This window comes from Motacilla alba, chromosome 1 (assembly GCF_015832195.1).
Source record: "Motacilla alba alba isolate MOTALB_02 chromosome 1, Motacilla_alba_V1.0_pri, whole genome shotgun sequence".
In the NCBI taxonomy this organism is placed as follows: Eukaryota; Metazoa; Chordata; class Aves; order Passeriformes; family Motacillidae; genus Motacilla; species Motacilla alba.
In genome coordinates, this window is record NC_052016.1 from 21535883 (window position 1) to 21556254 (window position 20372).

The 20372-nt window shown below is 35.3% G+C and overlaps 1 protein-coding gene across 1 annotated transcript in view; it reads left to right on the forward strand.

Annotated features, from left to right (window-relative positions):
• NCAM2 (neural cell adhesion molecule 2) overlaps window positions 1-18683 on the forward strand; it is a 276541-nt gene extending 257858 nt beyond the window's left edge. The window contains exons 16-18 of the mRNA XM_038156020.1: window positions 2836-3040; window positions 7396-7515; window positions 12392-18683. Of these exons, the coding sequence (XP_038011948.1) occupies window positions 2836-3040; window positions 7396-7515; window positions 12392-12503 (437 nt within the window). The 3' untranslated portion in view covers window positions 12504-18683. The remainder of the gene's footprint in view (window positions 1-2835; window positions 3041-7395; window positions 7516-12391) is intronic.
• Window positions 18684-20372: the final 1689 nt, after the last annotated feature.

Consider the following 20372-nt stretch of genomic DNA (forward strand, 5'->3'; position numbering starts at 1 on the left):
TTTTGGTGAGAGCAGATAGGCAAGTGCAAAATCAAAGCGATTTGAGATAGAACGGAATTAAGCCACAGATAAAATTCTAAGAAAATTAGTTTTGTATGTTTTCATTAAGATTAAAGATAAACCATAACACAGGTAGATTTAAAGAACAAGGCTGTCCAGTTTCCATGTGTTTTCACAAGATGTACTAAGATCCTCAGACAGGTGAGAAGATTGATCATAGCCATGCTCCTCACCTCACCTCTGGATTTGGCCATGGTACTCTCACCCTTTGGGGTGCAGGAGATAAAGGAGAGAAATGTTGGAAAAGTGTTGACAATTTTAAGAAATCGGACTTACGAAACAGAAACCTGCAGGAACAAAAGGGTTTCAAGTAGGAAAAAAATTACTTAGGACTGGTAGAGTAGTAGCAAGGAGGGGGAATGCTGAGTGTAAAGGAAATCATCAGCCATGACAAGATGGAGAAATATTCAGCAGTCAAATACTTGTGTCTCAGATGTCTCAGCCATATAAGGAAAACTAAAAATGAAAAAAACAGAGTGTCCCACGCAGCTATGGCAAAACAAGGAGTAATATTGCGACTATGAATGTTTCCTTCACTCACCAATGAAGATACTGTGTAGTCATTTCTGCCACTGAATCACTCTAGAATGAGAATCTTGCCTTTTCACAATGTTCCAAGGACACTGAAAGTGCTGTTCACAGCAGTGGAAAATATATCTCTTCATAGTAAAAACTTTTTAACACTTTATTAAGGAAAAAACTCCTAAAACTAAACCAGTAAAAAAAAAAAAACCTGAATTTTTTTCAAAATTTGAATTAAATCACCATAATTTTTCCCTTCACATTCTAGTTGATGGTTGAGAAGTACAGAGATTCACTGTATGACATCTCTAAAGCTGACTATAGAATTTACTGATATTACAACAATTGAAATATATGAGCTTTTTAATAAACTGGAATTAAATATCTACTTGTATCTTTCTGACAATTCATACTGGCAAAAAAAATGACTGAAGGTTACAAAAGAAATTCACCAAATATGTGGGTGGATATAGGAATAAAATAAATTTTGGAAGATGTATCAGAAAGTATAATATTTAAATAGGAATGCTATTGTTTAATAAAGAAAATAAATTTATTTAAAACATCGACTTTTGACATTGCTGATGGGGCAATGCATAAATGATAAATCATTTCATTGATGAACCATTATTTTTATAATTTATGTAGTGGTTTTTAAGTCCTTCTGAACAAAGGAAAATAACTTTGAAATAATGTATCTGTTTTTCTGCTTATCCATCCATGGAAATATATACATTGAATGCTAGCTTGTTGTATAATAACATGGTGATGATCATTTCTATAATAAAACAACCCATGCAACAGACAATGAAGTTAATTGCTTAAGAAGTAAAATGCTCCCCTTCTTTTGAAAAAAGTCTTTACATTTCCATTTTAGAGTTCTAAACAAAGACTAGCAAAGAATATATATGTATTGATTTGGGATAACTTTCAAATTAAATTTGAAGTGGTAAAAATATTATCATTAAAATTATTTAAGCAGAACTATGAAAATGTGTGCCTTATCTGAAAACAATCTATAGTGTATAGGGGAGGTGGAAGAGAAAGAAGAAGATCATATTAGTAAGCCAATTAAAATATGTATATTCTATTACATTATGTAATTGTTTGGTCTGTTACAACAGGATTCAAGTAATCTCTGGTCAGAATAATCTTGCTCTCATTTTGGCAACAGGCAGAGCAGCAGATGGAAAAGTCCCAGTGAGCTGTGCTGGCTCAGGCATCACTCCAGGACATGGGAGTGCCAGGGAAGCAATGCTGGTGTGCAGCACCCATGGGCAAACTCACCCAGTTCCATTCCCCTGAGGTTTACTGAGTACAGTCTCACACCAGGAAATTGTCACTGGCCAATAGCTGAGCTAGTTTGGCAGTTTCTTGAATTAGCTGGGTGCATGAGCCTTTTTTCCCCTAGACAATGATCAGATACAAATTCACTCCTCTATAAGCCTCATCTGAGTTCACAGACTCCTGAGAATCACACTATTCAGAAGGGTTTCTAGCATTGTTGTCATGGGAATATCAACCAAGGCAAAACTTTAAAATAATTTTCCTGTGATTTATAATGAAGTAAAATTAGCTAAACATCAGCTCTCAAAATTCAAACACAGAAAGCAAGATCAGGCGTGGAATATGTTTATTTTGAAGTGTATGATTGCACTTTCAAGGTACAAGCCTAAACAAGATGAGGTCCTAACCCTATAATCATTTCACGATACACATATCTTTCCCCATATTAAATTAAGACTAAGTGCGTGAAATTGTTTGCAGGTTAAACAATTTGAATTAATTTATTTTTCACTCTAATTCAGAAAATTACAAGAATAAATACTGGTTTGTCAGCCTCTTAAACCTTTCAGTAATTCTGCTTAGCACCACTGCTAATTAATTTTATTTGAAATGCAGAAAAGATAACTTATATCAATGTTCATGTTGAACATTGAAAATATTTTCTTTAGGCTTCTTATTTATACTCAGTCGTGGAATGTTGAGATGCGATATTATTTGCTATTAAATAATGCCATTTATGTTTTTTGAACTTACTGGAATTTTGACAATTGGAAAATATCATGCAGAAGAATTTTTTTTGGTGTGATTTTAGTCAGGTACTCTATATGCACAATCATCAGGACTGCTTATTTCCAATAATTTCTGAATGGTTATTCCTAAACATTCTTTACTCTCCTGACCAACAGCTTAGAAAATTATATTTTGGGATTAGTCTTATTAATGTATCTTAATTTTCTTTCCTTGAAGACACTCTTTTTAATGGTCTTGGGCTCGGTGCTGTCATTGGCCTGGGAGTGGCAGCCCTTTTGTTAATCCTGGTTGTGACTGATGTTAGCTGCTTCTTTGTACGACAATGTGGATTGCTCATGTGCATCACCAGGAGAATCTGTGGAAAGAAGAGTGGTTCAAGTGGAAAAAGTAAAGAACTGGAAGAAGGAAAAGCTGCTTACTTGTGAGTATTAATCACGTGGGTTGGAAACATCCTTAAAAGAAAAAGTTGTCTGTCCAACTTACATTAACTTATGGCCATTTTATGGTGTCACAAAGGGAATGAATAAAATGCTTCTACTACTTGGAAAAGTGTTTCTCTGAAGTGTGTAGAGTTGTTTATTGCCTTTAAAAGACAAGTTGAGACACGAAAAAGAAATATACTATAGCTCCATTTAGGATGACCTCTTTGTCCAGCTTGACACAAAGGAAATCAATTGTAATTCAGTACTAGCTGGAGACACAGATTTGGTTCATGAGAAGCAGGTAATGGATCATTGTAACTCCATTTCTGCAAATCCGCCTTTGAGCTGCTAACACCCAGAAACTTGGCCTATGGCTGTGACAGTGCCAGTAAATCCACGAGTAAAGGACATGGTATTATAGAAAATCTGTGAGAAAGTTTTTCTTCTTAGATATAGCACTTGATGGAAAACCTTGATTCTTGTCTTGTGAACTTTAGGAATGAAAGATCTTGTTGGGTTTTTTTTTAGTAGGAGTTCTGAGTTGGTTGTTGGTGAAATGGTGGTGAGTGTTTGTTCTTTTAAGCAATAGTCAATGATTGCCAAACATGAGTGGGAAATAATCAATACTGATTCTCACAAATACATTTTGTAGTGGCTACTCCATCACACAAACGTGAATTAACTGATTATGGTGAAAATATGGTGAAAATATGGTCTCTTAAATTATTAGAGTGGATAGTCAGATCTCTGGCAAAACAGTTCAAGTACTGATTACATAAAATAATCACACTTTAGAGATGTGACATTTACTGAGTTTTCAATAGGTAAACTAGAAAGAAGATTACATATGGTCCTTAATTTTAAAAATTTCCTTTTTTTACCAGAAAAAAACTATAATTTTCTCATCCTGTTCATCTGGTAGGCAATTTACACATATGCTGCAATATTTGTGAGAGTGCTGTCTGTGTGTGATTTAAATAACATTTGTTGGTCCAACTGCTATGTGCTTCTCCCAATAGTCAGGATTTAGAGTTCATTATCCTTCAGCTTCCTAGGTCCCATCCATTTTCAGATGGATGTAGAGCACACTAGATCTTGCAGCCGTCATTATTCATAGCTGAGCAGGTGCTTCCATTGCCAGTAGTGGAGGTGTGTCTTTTTGGGACTTAATTCTGGCTGTTTGTTTTCAAGCTGTGTCTTTCTTAGGTAACTTGGCTACACATCTTGGTTGGGTTGTTCTTAGAGGAGGTGCCATTTCAGAAACTCCACAGAACAAAACCAGTTGTGAAAGCACACAAGAGTATTTATAGTGCTTCTAAATAGAAGTAATGACATAAACTAGCTATTTCCCAATTCTCTACATCTGACAGTGAGAGAAAGACTAGCAGTGTTTTTTTTCCATCCTGTGAAGCCAGCCTGTCCAGATCAATAGAATCAAGATGTGAAGCTTCTGGCCCTGACTCAGCTTTCCGTTCCTATTGAGCACTTCAGTTTATGCTTAAGTTTCCCATTCAAAGAGTGGCCAACTATAAATTGGTGTACAGGCTATCCTAAATGGGAAGACCTTAGGGAGATAAAGTTGGAAATGTCACTTGACAGCAGTTTATACCTTGTTATCAACATCTTATTACCAAATGCCGTTCCATGCTGTCCCAAAAACAACCGAGCTCATCTCTTGATATTAATTCTTCTGTTGCACTTCTTTTGCAAGAACAACTATGTTATTTAATCATATTTCTTTCCTTGTCAGAATGGTCTTCTGTCAGTCAGTCAGACCTTAAAATGATTGGGGCAGTTCTTATTTTAGCCTATTCTCTGCATTAATAAACTGTCAGACTAAACTCCCAGGACGGACTTGAAGAGTCAACATTTAAATTTATATCCTGGTAACTAATATTGCCTAAAATTCACTGACATTTCTCTGTTTTAAATATGCTAGTTTGCATTCTGGATTTTTGGGTGGTTTATGATATGGTTCTTGACTGCATTTTAATTTTAGGAGATATATATATATATGTATATAGTAAATAATTATGCTCTATATATAATGAACGATGATGATATAATCCATGTAACACACACAGGGGACCAACACCCATGACATAATGGATTTCCTACAAATCACTTTCCCTTCTTCAAAATTTGAAATGCTACACTTTCTACCTTCTGTAAATATACATGACTGCTGGTCACAAGTAACATCTTTTTTAGTCCTTTTATCACGCAATACTGTTTGTAAGGCTGTAGATGTATCAACAAAGCAAGAAGAACTCACCAATCCATCCACCAGTCCAATTTAGATCCCTAGTCTTTTCCCAGGTATGAGGTAGCCATGAAAGTTAAGTGCATCATCTACCAAAATGAGCTTTGTATCCATTTGTTTAACTTAAGTGTCACTTGCAGAGATAAAAAAGCGCATGCAGTTTTGGAGGTTTTTTTTATAGACAGAAATATTTTAGCTTTCTACCTATTTATTCTTCTTCACACTATTTCTCTATCTGGGCTACATTCTTATTGACCTACAAAGATTTTCCTTAAGGATACCTGACAGAGTATGGTAGAGTTTTCCTGATACTTATTGCTGCAAAAGCCTGTTTTATGCATTATCTTGAAGAAACAATATGAAAATGTGAGACATCAAATAGAGAAGAATTTAGCCAGGTCTTTGGTGTGGCCTCTAGAGGTCTAACAGCTCCCTACATCATCCCAATCCAGAAAAGAATAAAGAATTTGTTAAATATAAAAGTAATTGTAACTCAGTTACCCTCTGTTTCTACACTGCAGCTGATGCTCTTCTAGGATATAGGAAGAAAATATTTTTATCTAAACAGAGGGTTTTTTTTGCAAATATATATATATATATATATATATATGCATACATATGTGTGTGTATATATATATATATATATATATATATATATTTATCTTGGGTATCATCTGATCTGCCTTTTGAGAGCAAAACTGTATAAAAGTTAATTATTACTTTAAATAAGTGTTGTTAATTAGTATGTATTGTTAATACTTTGTGGCAGTGAACAGACATTACCAGATCATGTCCATATTTCTGAGAGCAGCCCTGCAGAGAAGGACCTGGGGATTCTGGTTCATGAAAAGCTGGACATGAACCAACAGTATGTGCTCACATCCCAGAAAGCCAAAGGTTTCCCAGGCTGCATCAAAAGCAGCATGACCAGAAGTTCAGGAGAGGTGATTCTGCCCCTCTGCTCTAGTGAGACCTCACCTGGAGTGCTGCATCCAGCTCAGCAGTCCTTGGTAAAGGCAAAACATGGATTTGTTGGATCAAGTCCAGAGGAGGACCCAAAGATGATCAGAGGGATGGAGCACTCTCTATGAGGTCAGGCTGATATAAAGACTTTTCTGCATCCTTTTGAAAGGGAATTTATGAAAAAAGATGGGAAAAGACTTTTTTACTAAGACAAGGGATGATGGTTTTGAAGTGAAAGTGGGTAGATTTAGACTGGACGTGAGGAAAATCTGTTTTACAATGAGGATGATGAAACATTTGAACAGGTTGCCCAGAGAGGTTGTAAACATTCCATTGCTGGAAACACTCAAAGTCAGATTGAATGAAGCTCTGAGGAACCTGATTTGGTTGAAGATGTCCCTGTTAGTTGCAGGGGCATTGGACTAGATGACCTATAAATGTCTCTTCCAAGCCAGACTATTCTATGATTATTTGGTTACCTACAAAATCATAATGACAGCACTCACTGCTCCATCTCCTAATAAGTAATTGTTGAATTAGCACAATATTTGTACATTTACTTACTTGTAGGAGACTAGCAGTTGTTCCTCAAATGGGGGAAATTTGATGTAGAAACAGTTTTTTCTACAAGCAAAAGCAGAAGGGCTTCAATTTTTACTACACAAGGGCTCTTTGCATCAATGGCAGTTGGGATCGTCACAATCCCAGGAGATTAAAGCACACTTTTGTGGTATATATATTCACATAACGGCTCTTTAACGCTGCCAGAAAAGTTCAAATATAACTAGGCATCAAGTCCAATCGTTTTTATACTAGGTTAGGGAAGTTTACATCCATTCCCATGAAGAAGCTGTCACCTTATTATTAGTCATAAACAAAATGCTCTTTTGAGATGCTAATTCATCATGTTTACAGAGTTAGAGAAGTAACCATGGATACAGGATGCTTTGAAGACTTCAAGGAATTGGGAACACACTGTTAAATGTGTCTTGGTGGTGTTAGTCACTGATAATTAGTTCTGCCTTTTCTTTGCCAACTTTTGAGAGAAGGGATCTTAGTAATTCTTTATGTGCAATGTACGTAGTTAATGTGATGATAAGAGACTAAAACTCTTTTAATAATTTTTAGGAAAGATGGATCAAAAGAGCCAATAGTGGAAATGAGAACAGAGGATGAAAGAATTACCAGCCATGAAGATGGGAGTCCAGTAAATGAGCCAAATGAGACAACTCCCCTCACAGAACCAGAGTAAGTAGCCTGATATTCCCTGGAGTTTCACACAAGCTGATCTTGGCTGTGTGGACAGACTGGACTTCCCCCACTCTGAGGGGAGGTACACAGCATAGCAGAGTGGTCTGCTGTGGCAAGGCAGTGTGTGAGTGTAGGGTTTGTTTGATCGGTTTGATTTTTACAATAATCAATTTAAATCATGTTACTTCACCAACACTGGCTGAGCACAGCAGTACAAGGATTTTTTAATTTGGTTGCACCTTGTCTTTACCACCTACTCAGCAATTTTTAACTGCCCTGTGGGAACAATCTCCTAGCTCTCACAAATGACCTTTAATTGGGTCTCACATGCATCTTCACACACATCCTGAAAATAGGGCACAAGGATACTGTACTCCAGAAACCCTCACTGGAGTGGCCCCTTCCTGCTTTCATACATGTAACTGAAAACTTAGTTTGGTGTTTTAGTCCACGCAGTATAATTGGATTAATTGTGCTGAAGGGCAGCCTCTGCTCTGTTTCCTCATCCCCCCCTTCCTGTCCCTGCAACCTTCTCTCAGTACAGAAACCACAGCAGTTTGCAGCCATGCTCACAGGCTCTGGCTGCCTTCTGAATAATGGGACCAGCCTTATGCCCAGGGATCAAAGTATTGAAGAAAACTCTAAGTTTTCTTTGCTTTGAGCCCAACACTTTCCATGTGTTGGGAAAATCTCCTATCTCATGACATCTTCAAGGCATCAAGTTTATGAAGATGATTATGTAGTAAATACAGAAATTCACCTGTTGATAATTTGATGAAATCATAATTCTTTAAAAGGAGAGGGTGTTCTTACAAAACAGTTGTTTTCTTTTCTGAAAATATGAAGAAATTTCATTTTTTGCCATTATGTAAAACTTCAAGAGCCAGAACCTTTAATTAAAAAAAAAGGTTTGCTACCAGCTGCCACTGATATTTTTAGTAAATAGGGAGTTAAATAGCTGCACATTGAGCTACATAGTTCTTTGAAGAAGCTGTGCACAAAGAGTTTGAACTTGTTAATGAAATAATTATGCAATCTGTTGAGTGACTATTGATATGTTTGCTCTTCATATTAGAATTTATAATCAGGGGCACAGTGGAAAGCCCACAGCTATCTAAAGAGTCAGGGGAATGTAGTTGTAAACATTGTACAAGTCTAGCAAGCATTGGATATGTTAGTGGGTAAAGCACCAGGTCCATGTTTGTTTATGATTCAAGACTATTTTTAGCACTATATCTTGCAAATCAGATACATCTTGCAGGAAACATGATACCAGGAAATATCCAGTTCACTCCTTTCTGCTTTTCACAATCCTTAGATCAGCTGGCAGAAGATAAGTATGAGAAAGTTAAAATCAAAAATATTTTATTATCTTAGGGCAGGGGAAAAGAATCAGTCCCCACTGTCATGACAGAAAAACAAAACAAAACAAAACAAAACAAAACAAACCCCCAAACCAAACCAAACAAAAACACTGACAAAAACCCCTGAAAAACTAACTCCCAGGAACAACGGAACAACGGATAAGTGTTTGAAGGGCATTATGTCCTTGAAAAAATAGGACTGCTAAGAGATATTAATAATGATGACAGCTTCCTTCTTGGTAATTTCTTCCCTCACAACCAATGGCAGAAGGCATCAGCAGTCCAAAGCACAGGTGTACAGAAGTCAGCTAAAGATTTGGGACAGTGAAAAGAGATGGTGCAATTGGCCACCTGAAGGGCCATTGATACCAGGGGAATATGGAAAGACCTTTGACTCAGCCACAGGCCATAACCAATGAAACAGAGAAGCAATATAAAGTGGCAGTGAGACACACAAAGGGAAGATGCAGTAGGGAGAAAGCAGTCTCTCAGTAGGAATAACACAAAAATACATTGTCAACAACAGCCAGAAAGACTCATGCTGGGCAGGGTGAGGATGACCAGAAAGGATCTTGGAGGGGAGAGCTTAGCTTGCAGGAAAGAAAATTTCAAGGACATTTCAGGCAGGCAGGGAAACAAGATGGAGCTCATTATGACTCATTCTGACTGTCTTAAAGGTATACAAGATAAGCATTGAGGTTAAACTAGATAAAATGTTTTTAACAATTATTGAATTACGTTGAATAATAGCAAATTACACTCAAAACTTCAAATGCAATTTAAGAAGTTGTGGGAACTAATTAGTAAAGAGATTACTTCCTCTTACAAAAATATTCTGTATTATATTGCTCAGTATATTATTTGGCAAACTATTTTTTACCTTCTCTCAGATGATCCTTGTCAAAGCTGTGTTTGGAATCCATGTATGACAGATTAGCTCAAAGCACTTTACCTGCAAGTCAACAAGTTTTAATCATGCTGGCAGGAAATTAGTTTAAGATGTGCACTTTATATCACACTTTTGTAATACAAATAAAATACCACATACAGTGTGGTACAATAATTATATTCCTAGTCTGACAATAATATGTTTCTAATATTGGTTGATTATTTAATAATAGAATATATTTCTATTTTCAATAATGTTTCAATTTCAATAGTATTTCAATTTCTATTTTAAATAATACATTTTTAATATTATTGCAGTTGGGTGAATTCCAGTATCAAAATGGTTAGGAGTCATTTTTCTATAAAATAAGAAAGTAAATATTTAGGCTAAAGTTTTGTATGGGTATCAGCACACTGTTGATGTTAGACCACATGCAGTGCTAGAGGAAGTCAATATTATTATTATTATTTGAAAGCAGCCAATATCTGATTAAAGTGAGAAAACTATTTGTTGTGGTTTTGTTGGATTTTTCTTTTTATTATAAAATGAATAAACATTTAAAAGTATTAGTCTGCTCAGCTGAAACATATAAAATTCTTTCTAATAGATGTAGCTAAAGAAAAATTTGGTGCAGAAAAATTGGCATAATTAGAACACTTAAACTAGAATTAGTTAATTGAAAGAGGAAAATTATTTAATCTATTAATAGAGATTAAATATGTATTTAAAGCAAATGGAAACAAAAATTCAAAAATAACAAAAATATTGTCATAGGGAAAAATAACAATGTCTAATGATAACTTGCATTCACAACTCACACCCTATTAAAAAAAAACTCAAAACCACAAGTTTTAAAATACAATAAGGTTTAAGAATGGTGCATGGACTTTGTGATGAGAAAAGTTTTGATTTTGATGCAAAAAAAACCTTTTTACTTGTGTACAGCTTTTGTTGAGTTGTTGTTCTCTGCTTGCATGCAAAAGCAAGGCTAATTTTATCTCACTGTTTGCATGAGCATGGATTTCAATGATGTCCAATATCCTTCAACAGGGTTCTAGCAAAGCTTCCTATTTCAAATATTTTGTAACATGGTCAATGCACTTAAACCAATTTTTTAAATTTCCACAGTATATTTTTTCAATTCCCCAGTTTTGACTTCGACTAAATATTTCCTTATTTCCAGCACCATCTTTTGAGAAATCACTCTGCTTTTTTTAAAACTACAATAAATTAGGTTTTGTGGTTTTTTTCAGTACTTGTTTTAGTGTTTTGCCAAATCAGATCTTTGACACACATGCCTGCCTACCAAAGATGAACTGCCCTTCCTCTGTCCCAGTGTTTTTCCTTCTGTTAAAAATAGATTTTTTGGTTCTTTATGTTGTTTTCATTCTTTCAGGCATCTTGCTGTGGGCTGAAATCTGTTTCCTTCGGGTTTGCCATGAGAAACAGACAATTAGTAGATACCTCCCTCTGTGCTCAGAGCCAGACATCTGATGAAATATCCTATGTATTTTACTGTAGTAGAACAAGTTAATCTTTGATTTCTCTCAGATACATGTTGTGCTCATTGTTTAACTTCTGGATAAACAGCATCTTTCTTAGTTCATTTCAGATAACTTAAATTTCATAAGACTGGGAATTCAGGTATTGCTTCATTTTATTTTCTGTTATTAAAACTGCCTTGTAATACGACATTCCTCAGACAGGTTTTGAACAGTGTATTGCTCTTTGGGATATCAAATCAAGCAAAGCAAAAATTTACTGAAACATTTAACAGTTATTATGAATAAAAAAGGCATATGCATACTATTCCCTAGTAGAAAAACAGAAAGCAAGCCCAAAGTGGAATCATGATTAAGAGCTATCATGCCCAGGAGTCATTATTACAGGAACATCTCAGTAAACCATACATCTTTTTGACAGCTATATTTTTGACAGCTAATTACTGGCAGAAGGGAATCAATGGTTTTCAAAACCTTTTTTAATGAGATCACACTCTAGAGGGTGGGGACTATTTTGCCTAATTCTCAGCGTTTTCACTAAGTCTTAAAGAGCTGTAAGTTATTAATGATGCTACATTGTGTGATCCATGAAAATTGAACCATAGAACTTTCTAATGATAACTTCCATTACTTCCTGCACTATAAGAAATTCTTTACTTAAGTCTTGGCATAATCTCCAATAATAGCTGTTTTCTTTTGTATACAATTGAATTTACATTTAGAAAGGCAATAAAAAGTGTTTAATCAAGATTTAAAAGTCAAGCAAAAAGCTTGACTGTAAGTGTTTCACAGTGTCTTAGGCAATACATACCTCTGTACTGTCTTGGGTCAAGTAATTTGATTTTTTTTCTTTTATCTGATTGAAGAACTGCATTTTGAGCAGCACCGATGTTATTATCGTGTGATTTGTATGACTTTATAGAAATGGAAAGAGTTAATATGAGTTGCTTTAAAAGCAAAGAACCTCAGTGCTCATAATAAAATAGTTACACATTACCTTAAAAAAACTATTGTTCCACATGATGACCTATATGAACCAAATATATGTTATAGACTTAAATTACAGATTGTTTTATTTTTATGTTACAATGATTCCTCTTTTTTTTTTTTTCCAATAGGAAGCTGCCACTAAAGGAGGAAAATGGCAAAGAAGCTTTAAATCCAGAAACCATAGAAATCAAAGTTGCTAATGACATCATCCAGTCAAAAGAAGATGATAGCAAAGCATAAGACAAACTACAGCTCTCTGGATAATGCATTTGGATTGAAGTAATCCTGTGACCAAAACTTTACAGCTGACCTTAATTTCTTGGGAAACTTAAGCTTGGAATAGTTAGTACATGTGTACATACAATGAAACAGTTCCTGTCTACTGCTTTCTATTTTTTTTTTTTTTTGTTTGGTTGTTAATGATTTTAGTATGTAGTTTTGCTGACACCAAGACCCATGCTATAAATCTGAAAAATCTGCAGAATAAGAACTATAATTTATGACATGACAAAGCGTGTCTACTTAGAAGAAAAATTCAAAAGCACCCCTAACCACAAACACATCAGGCCTCTCCAGATCTTACAGTACAAGCTACATACATAAAGTGCCATATGATAATGTATTTATTTCCATTTATAATAAATGAAATTTTAGGTTGCCTTTAAAAAAAAAAAAAACAACTAAACTAGTCTCAGTATAATGTTCAAGACCTTAACTCTGGCTGACACTCAATAGTCAATCAGCTGTGATTATCACTTGAGGCAATCAAAAAAACTAAACTCTTCAACAGAGAGACAGGTCCCACTGCAGTCTCTCCTGGGTTCTTCAATAAATATTTTTTTTTTAAAAGCTAGTACTCACAATATACAAACTCAAATAAAATTGGCTAAATATTTCACAACAATCTATTGGCCTCATCCTAACTACAAGAGTGTGACTCTGAAAGGCTCCAGGATTTTCAATGCTTCAGGTTTTCTGTATGAAAGTTTTGAAAGTTACCTGTGACTAAAAAGCATCCAAGGTATAAAAAGCAATCCAGTTTTTAATCATAATCTTCACTTCAAATGAAAACTTACAATATTTGTCCCAACATATTTATACATACAGGGTATTAATTTTTGTCTTAGTTCAAACCATTTAGCTAAGGGTTAAAACTGTAGTTTAGTGAAGTAAATACATTTTCTCCCCAAATCAGTATATAAAACATTAAACTTGGACTTTTTGAATCAGGACTTTTCCCTATATGATTTCATACCCTTTGTCTTAAGTACAATGTGAGAACAGAAGGAAAGGTGACTTTGTCTAAGCAGTTTGGAACAATTTTAAATTATTAACTAATGCAATCTTATATTCAACCAAATACATTTTTTTTTCATGTCAAGCTTTCTTTAAGATATTCTTTTTTATTATTCTGATCAACATTCCCCACCAGGAAATTTGACTGATTTATTTGATCTGAAATTCATTCATCATTGATTTAGGGGTGTCACTAACTGGAGCAATATAGTTTGTTTCCTTTCCAGCATAGTGTATCCACACCTACCAAACTCTTCAAAGCCTTACTTTGAAAGAAGTAGATAAACCATACAGCAAACTAGACTGGAAAGTTCTACTTGTCAGGAATAACTGGTAGAGTAAGTTGTGAATTTTCTACATCTAAGTCATGCATGAGGTTTAAGTGTACTTTTACTCATTAAATTCTGTTTTCTCCATGCTATATCTGAATTTTTGATCATATTTGAAGTCTTTGTACTTTTTGACTTTTATGCAGTAAAACTGAAAGTGAAATGTAAAAGGATATCCTTAAATTTGAGGAAAATATCATAATAACCTTCTTGTTAACCCGAGTTTAGGTGCATTTAAAAGAGCTGAGGAGAATATATTTATATTTAATTCTTAGATCTTTCTTATTTTTCAAAACCAAGTTATTTTATGAGTTTTTTACAACTTTTCCTCAGTTTGAGAAATACCTAAAATGAATCAAGGAGTTGAGGACAGAGGCATACCACTGGTGTGGCTAGGATAGGAGGCCAAGTTCCCACAAAATTAGTACCAAAGTGAAAAAAATGGGTAAGAGGGGATGAAAATATGGGATGAAAGTCATGGAAGATAACAATTGAAAACTGCTGAAAAGAAGTATCTCTAAATGCTGAGGCACTAGTTCTGGGTGAAGGAAAGACAAAGACATTCCTTTATGAACTCTCAGTGTTGCTCCCACATCCTGGGCAGGCAGTACTACCAAACAGCTACTTGAAATTATCAGTTTTCTGAAAATTTTCTAATCAGATTTCCTGATTCTTTCTAAGCACACAGCAACTAAGCCTGCTCACAACCTATAATTAGGAGAACAGTTGTTTTATTTATCTGTACAGATTTGTAGTCTTTCCAGAAAGTGCGTATTTGCAGCTGGGCTTTCTTCTATCAAAATACAAAGAAGGAGCCCGGACAACTCCAGCAGCTGTGAATAATGTGGTTGGTGTGGCTGGAACATCCTCTCAAACAATATTTTTACTGGGATGAGGATGCAGATGGTAGACATAGTTTCCTCTTCACCTGCTGTGACAAATTTGGATGGTACCATTCAATTTTCTCTACACAATTGGTGTTTTTTTCTGAAGATAGCCTGATAATTTCCACAAGAAGGTGCCTATACAATGTAGCAGAACTATGAGTGTCTCGACTCAACTGCAGATGCATTTCAAATTTTAGTACTTCTTAGTTGAACTTACACAAAGAAAACCCAAAAAAACCCATGACTTACCGGTTCTATATTGGTGGTTTTTTTCTGGTTTTTTATTTTTCTTTTTTCCTGATATGGCCTCTAATTACAGTGTGAAGGGATTAGAAGATTTAAGAGGTCTTGTCAGCACATTTATTACTAATACACCTGTGCTACTCTTTACAAGCAAAATATATTGCAGTATTATTTCAATATTGGAAGCAAAAGCATTTCCCACTATACTGCATTACAAATCAAAAGCTGTTTCCAGGATTATTTAACTTCTTGCTGTTCTGTCTCTTGGCAGTTGATCTGTGTGAGGGCTGAGAATAAAACAGCTCTAAATTTCTGATGGACTGTCCAAGCACACCTTTTTGGTCTGTGGATTAATAGGTTATCTCTTGTGCTTTAACTCTGTGCTGTGCAGGAGAAAACCAAACTGTCACTATGAAAGAATGCTGAAAAACACTGATATTTCAAAATAGTTCCAAATATTTCCAAATGAGGAAGTAATTTGCGCATAGCAATTTGTAAGATATATGTAGAACTGGAATAACAACATTTGTTTATTTTCTTTTCCTATTCTAGATTCAAAACAAAACAAAACAAAAACAGGTATCTGTATAAATGTCACTTTTACTGTCTAAAAGTAATTTTAAGTGTTAGTATGAAATGTCAGAAGAGTTGACAAAATATAACTATTTGTAAAAGTAATCTGAATTGTTACACTAGCTAACATACTCCAGGGACCAAGGTGGGAGGGAGCCATTGAAATTAGTACTGAACAAAATGTGGCAGTGACAATCTCTTTTCAAAAAAAAAAAAAAAAAAGAGGACAATTAAGTAAAATTACTTAAAGCTCCTTGTTATTTTTTGTTTTTTTTAGTGGACTTGAGTTCTGATTTACCACAAAAATAACAAATTTTTTATTAATATTTTACAATTTAGTAATCAAACATACCCTGGAGAGATTTTTCCTGGCTTTGTTTGTTTATTTGCCTTTTTTGACTTAAAGGATTTTTTTGTGGTTGCAGAAATATTTGTTATTCTGGTGATGCTAATGCCTAATGTGACAAAGATTAATTTATTCAGGCCTCAGTCTTGCAAGAAATTTTGTGTGGTTGAACCCACCCCTTACATGGCACTGCACTGACGTTGGTGGGGTGGATGTGAGTGGGAAGATGGATGTACTTTCATAAGAGACCTTGCAGGATTGGGCACACTTTCTATCTCTTCATAGATATCTACAACATAGTTACACCGTGGCCATCATCTACAAAGGCTGTTTGACATCAGTCCCTGGTGCTGTAAATCCCAACTGCTGTCTTCAGCCTCTGCATCAATGTTCATCCAAAAAAAAGTGTCTTTCTTTTTATGATGGTAATTAGTTTGATTATTTATTTAAGTGCCAATCATCAAACTGTAGTATAATCATCATGACATTTTTTCTGTTTCCTAGACCAGATAATGGAAATGTATTTGTGCCTTTTGATAGCATGCCACTCTGCTTTATTAAAGAAAAATCTTCAATAATTTGTCTACAAAGCCTGTTTAAAATAATGGAAAGCTTTACTGTCACATACTTTTCTGCTCAAATATTCTCAAATATTCATCTAAGTCAAACTGAAGGTATTATTTTCAAGTAACATAAATATTTGAAACACAAAATTTACAAAAATATTTTGAGATCACAATTCCAATGAGGGTCATGGTGGGTGTCTTACTGCTGATAAGTTTCAAATAGATGGAGAATTTAGTGGATGTGTAGGAGTGTTTTGACCAATTTCTCAAGTTCAAGAGTCAGATAGAAAGTCTCCTTAGTTCTATTTAAGTGCTTCGACCTAAAACATTAAAATCTTTCCTCAAATCTGAAAGATGATATGGAGCATCTTCCCAGCATTTTACTTCTGGGGATAAACTGGAGAGAATGTTCTTTCTGCAATCATTTGCAGCCTCACCATCACTATGTAAGCTGTTGTAGGAAGTAACATTTTTGTAGAATAGTTGTCTGTTGGATATTCACTCCTGATTAAAGAACCTCCAGAAAGATTGTTTACTGAGAAAGCTCAAGACCTCTTTGATCTCTGGAGGGGTACTAAGAGTGCTGCACAAAGAGACACAGTGGAATCCAGGTCTCAGTCCTGGCCTCCGGGATTTAAGACAAAAACTGATTCCAGCAGGACCTGGATTTTATTCATCCATCTCAGCAAGGCTCTGCTTGTCCTCAACTGATTGAGTTGTGTTTGTGAATCAGATTTCTAGGTGTAAGTGGACCTCAATGTCCAGCCAGACTCCTACTGACATTTTGCACAGAGGAGGTTTTTCTGTCAGGAGTTTTCACTGATCAGGAAATTATAATAGAATATCCAATGACAGTTTTATCCCATACATTTCTATATATCCAGAAATAAAACATCTCTTTAAATAACTCATTGTGGTGAAGATGAAAATGTTCTAAGTGAATAATTATCCTTCTTAAATCTCCTTGTTTAGCTTCAGATGATCTTTCTGATAGATGAAAAGCTACCATGGTTAAATAAACCTTTTTAAAAACTCTTCACCCCTTTTCCAGATTTTTTCGAGTTCCTGAAGTACTCTGTCCACTTGACAGTAGTTCTGTAAGTTTTAAGTGATCTGCAGTATTTCCACTGCTCATATGTGTTCTTATGTCAATTTGTTTGGACCTGAGCCAAAATAAGCCTTACAAATTTGGCTTTGGATAAGGTTCTGGGAATTCTCAGTTTACCAGTCTACCTTTTCTCTTAAGAGGCATTGAGATCCTCATAATGTTTGACTTTCAAACTTGAATATTGGCCATTTTTAGCCCAGAGAAATGAAATAAATATTTATTGCCAAATTTGTATTGGCAGCTTTTAAGTCACAGGTGAGATTGGGAGCAGGCGAGGTGACCAGATGCAGTGCCGACAGAGCTTAGGAAAGCCACTGCCAGAGAGAACAGGTGCCAAAGAGTGAGCCAGAAGAGGGCTGGGAGCATCTCTCCTTAGCATTGACGAGGGAAAAGGGGAGCAACTGAAACAAGAGAGGCTGCTGAAGGGCACTGCCAAAAAGCAGGGTAATGAGAGCTCTGAAAACCAGAGAAGAGGATAAATTAACCCTGCCACATCCTTTAACTCTGCCATATAATTAGGCTATGGTTTTTCCGATGTAAAATGCAGTGTTGGAGAAAGGCAAGACAAACCTTCAGTCTCTACAGATCAATGACAAATACATACAGGAGTTAGATTCCCCCAGAAGATAATTTTATTGCTCATGGTGTAGAGTTCTCACTAAGAGTTTTGAACTACTTAGACAAGGTTTTAAAAGGAGAAAAAAAAAGGCTTTCCTGCCACAATGAGCAGTCGGTACGTATTTGTATGCTGTGTACAGTATGAGCTAAAGCATACCATATATTGTTTTTGTTATTCCACACGTTGTCAACAGCCCACTTGCGATATCTGCCACCTGAATTATATATTGATAAGTTAGCTACCACTGGAGCTAGTTTGTTTATTGTTTCAGAATCTTATGTCCCTATGAAATGCTGTGTGTATATATATATATCTCTATACTGTAAAAAGAAGTAATATCGCAGATGCTGGTTTTGTATTTATGAAAGACATTGAAAGTATGGCTTAAAGTATATCAATTATTTGTCACTCTTCACCATTTGTATATTAATAGTAAAGATACTTTTACTTTAATGAAGTGTTGTAGTTACATTTTTTTTGCTAAGTGTCTTTCTGTCAAGATGTCTGATTCATTAGGTGTCTCATTTCCAAAGAGAAACATACCCCTTATTTTTCCCCTGTTATAGAACTACTGAATAATGCTCACAGAGACCTGCAATTTATTATTCTCTTTCTTGTCAAAATATATCTATTGTTAGCATTCTGAGTCTCCAGCTGAGCTTGAGGCCCATTGTGATCATCCCCAGTAGATAATGAGCTGATAGATAATATTACTTTTTTTCCAAACAATGCAAGCGTGACATTTTAGAGGTATTTAGTTTATGCCAGAGAAAAAGATTTTATCAACAGAAGCCACCTTATTTTGCCAAACCTAGAACCTTCCAGAAGTCTTGTAACTGTGTTAGCACCATGAGGAGATAATGAAAACAGGTCAGATATGGTCTGCAAGGAAATGGGCTTTTACTGCAGTGCTGGGCTTTATTCCACTAAAGATGGAAAATCGGCAAAGCACAGCCCAGAGAATACAGCTCAGCCACTTCCCTGAAATAGCAGAGGGGTGTCTGTGGCATCCATATTACCACCAATTAAATTTAGCAACCCAAGAGAAACTTGCTAGACTGTGTATTCATGCCTAAGAATCAGTTTTCTGAGTATAACCTAAGCTCTAAAAAACCACACCAGCCTAAGAATAGAGAGACAGTTCATAGGAAAAATACATTTTTTCACCCAACAAAGTCTTCACAGCCTCATTTTCTTTCTTCCATAGATCCATAAGCTCTGCCACAGCAGATGTCTTAGGCATATACTTCCCTAAGTGTCAGTGGCAGTATTTCATAATTCACACAATTATGAAAAATGTCTCTTTCTATTGAAAAACTGAACATGAAGGAACTGCTTCAGTGTCCTCTCTACATCAGCTTGTTACTGAAAGCTTATCATATAATCATGTTTATTGATCATAAAAAACCCAGATGTCTTGAAATTATGCACAAAGTTAGTTCAGATCTCTTGAGAGCCAATCAGTTCAGTGCACTGGCCACAAGAGAGGTTGCCCCTTTAATTTACAGGTGAGTATTAACACAATTATTGCAAATTACTGCTAACAAAAAGGTAATGTAAGACACGTTCAGAAATGGATTCAACTTTTTAAAATTTAACCTTTTCAAAATATATCATGCTCTTACATGTTTCAGATTTGCTACTCAAAATTCAAGATAAAAAAATTATAATCAGGTACGTGGATAGTGACAATTTGTTTATCTGTGTCATTCCTAAACTAGACACAACTAGCACTGCACCAAGAAAGCCCAAACAAAATGAAAAAAAAAAAAAGTGTCACACTTCAATTCTTGGCAAAAGATGACTAACTCTCATTTGAGCCCTAGCAGATCCTGAAAAACAGGCTGTATTTGTAAGCTCATTCCTATATGGAAAATGGGGATATGGTTAAAATTTCTTTGTTGATTTATTCAACTCTTTCAAGAAAACCCAGACCTCTAGACTGAGCATAGTGTCAAACTTTAATATCTGTAAAAATCCTTTATGCAGCAAAAAGATAAAACTGTCTTTGATTAAACAAAGCACTAAAGCCCATTCACACTCAGTGCCAATATAAAGCAATGTCACTGGTGTTGCTGAGAAAGCAGAATGAATCACATCTGGCAGGAGAGTGATCAGGTCAGGCACAAATTTGTAGACTTC